General features: G+C 77.3%; 1 protein-coding gene across 1 annotated transcript in view; it reads right to left on the bottom strand.

Annotated features, from left to right (window-relative positions):
• Window positions 1–252, bottom strand: part of UBE2QL1 (ubiquitin-conjugating enzyme E2Q family-like 1) — a 33,724-nt gene extending 33,472 nt beyond the window's left edge. Inside the window, exon 1 of the mRNA XM_012651850.1 lies at window positions 6–252. Within this exon, the coding sequence (XP_012507304.1) occupies window positions 6–252 (247 nt within the window). The remainder of the gene's footprint in view (window positions 1–5) is intronic.
• Between the last annotated feature and the right edge of the window lie 966 nt (window positions 253–1,218).

The following is a 1,218-nucleotide window of genomic DNA, read 5'->3' as shown; positions in this document are numbered from 1 at the left end:
GTCGCGCGGGGCCAGCTCCGCCGCGCGCTTGCCCTTGCCCTTGCCGGGCCCCGGGCTCGAGTCGCCCGCGCCCCCGGGGTGCTGCTGCTGCTGCTGCTGCTGCTTGTGGCCGCCGCTCTTGGCGCCGCCCTTGCCGCGCAGCGACGCGCTCTGCTGGCCGCCGCCGCCGCGGTGGTTGTGGTGGTGCTTGGGGTCCTCGGTGTCCCGGTTGTGCAGGCGGATGAGCCCGATCTTGCGGAGCAGCGTGGCCATTTTAGGCTCGGTGCCTGCGGGGGGCTACCCCCGGCTTCTCCCCCGGAGCCCGCGAGCCCGGGGGACACGGGCCGGCGGCGACTGGCGACCACTCAGCGGGGCGCGGCGCTGGCCACCCCGAGCTCCGGCGGCCGTGGCGCAGCGGAGCGGGTAGCACTCGCGCTCGCCGGCTGCTGTGTCGCCGCTGTCATATGACGGGGCCCGCTCCGGCTCCGGCTCCCGCCGCTCAGGCAGGGCAGGAGTGGAGGAGCCGCAGCGCGGCTGGCCGTCCTCGGGCCGGTCCCTGGGCACAGTCCCCGGAATGCCGGTGTCCGCTGTCCTTTGTGCGCGCCGGTGGCCGCGCTGGCCCCGAGTCCGAGCGCCGCGCCGGGGCGCGCAGAGCCGCCCGCAGCGCCCCGGAGGCAGCGAGGTGGCCGCGGGCTCGCGCCTGACGCGTCTGCCGGGCCGTGCCGCGCTGGCGGCTACCGCGGGGCCCCGGCCGCTGCCGCTCGCGTCGCCGCCGCCGCTGCGGCTGCTGACATTGCAGAGGCGGCTGCTCCGTCTGAGCCGCGCGCGGCGCGGAGGGGGCGGCACTGCCGGCTGGGAGGGGGGGCGCGGGGCGGAGCCGCGGGCCTGCCTGCGCCGAGCCGCCCCCGCCGCCCGCTCTCGCGGCGACACGCGCACGGCCGCTGGGGGGAGACAGAGGAGCGCGCGGGGCTCGCGGGCGCCGGGGCTGCGGGGGAGCCGCGTGCCGGGCCCGCCAGCCCCGAGCCCAGGCGGCCGGGAGGCGGCGGGGAAGGGGTGAGCCTGCGCGCGCTCGGGGGCTCTCGGAGGCACTGGGTCTTCTGCCCCGATCCCGGCCCGAGCCTCAGACCCCACTTAACCTCATTAGAACAAGCCGGAGGACAAGGGTGGAAAGCAACCTGTGTATTGATTCCTTCGCATCAGATGGAGCCCGGTGTTCCCGCAGAGCAGTTTTGGGCCAGC

This window comes from Propithecus coquereli, unplaced genomic scaffold (assembly GCF_000956105.1).
Source record: "Propithecus coquereli isolate 6110/MARCELLA unplaced genomic scaffold, Pcoq_1.0 Scaffold371, whole genome shotgun sequence".
Classification (NCBI taxonomy): Eukaryota; Metazoa; Chordata; class Mammalia; order Primates; family Indriidae; genus Propithecus; species Propithecus coquereli.
The sequence above is the reverse complement of the archived record's forward strand: the minus strand, read 5'-3'. Positions and strand labels throughout refer to the sequence as shown.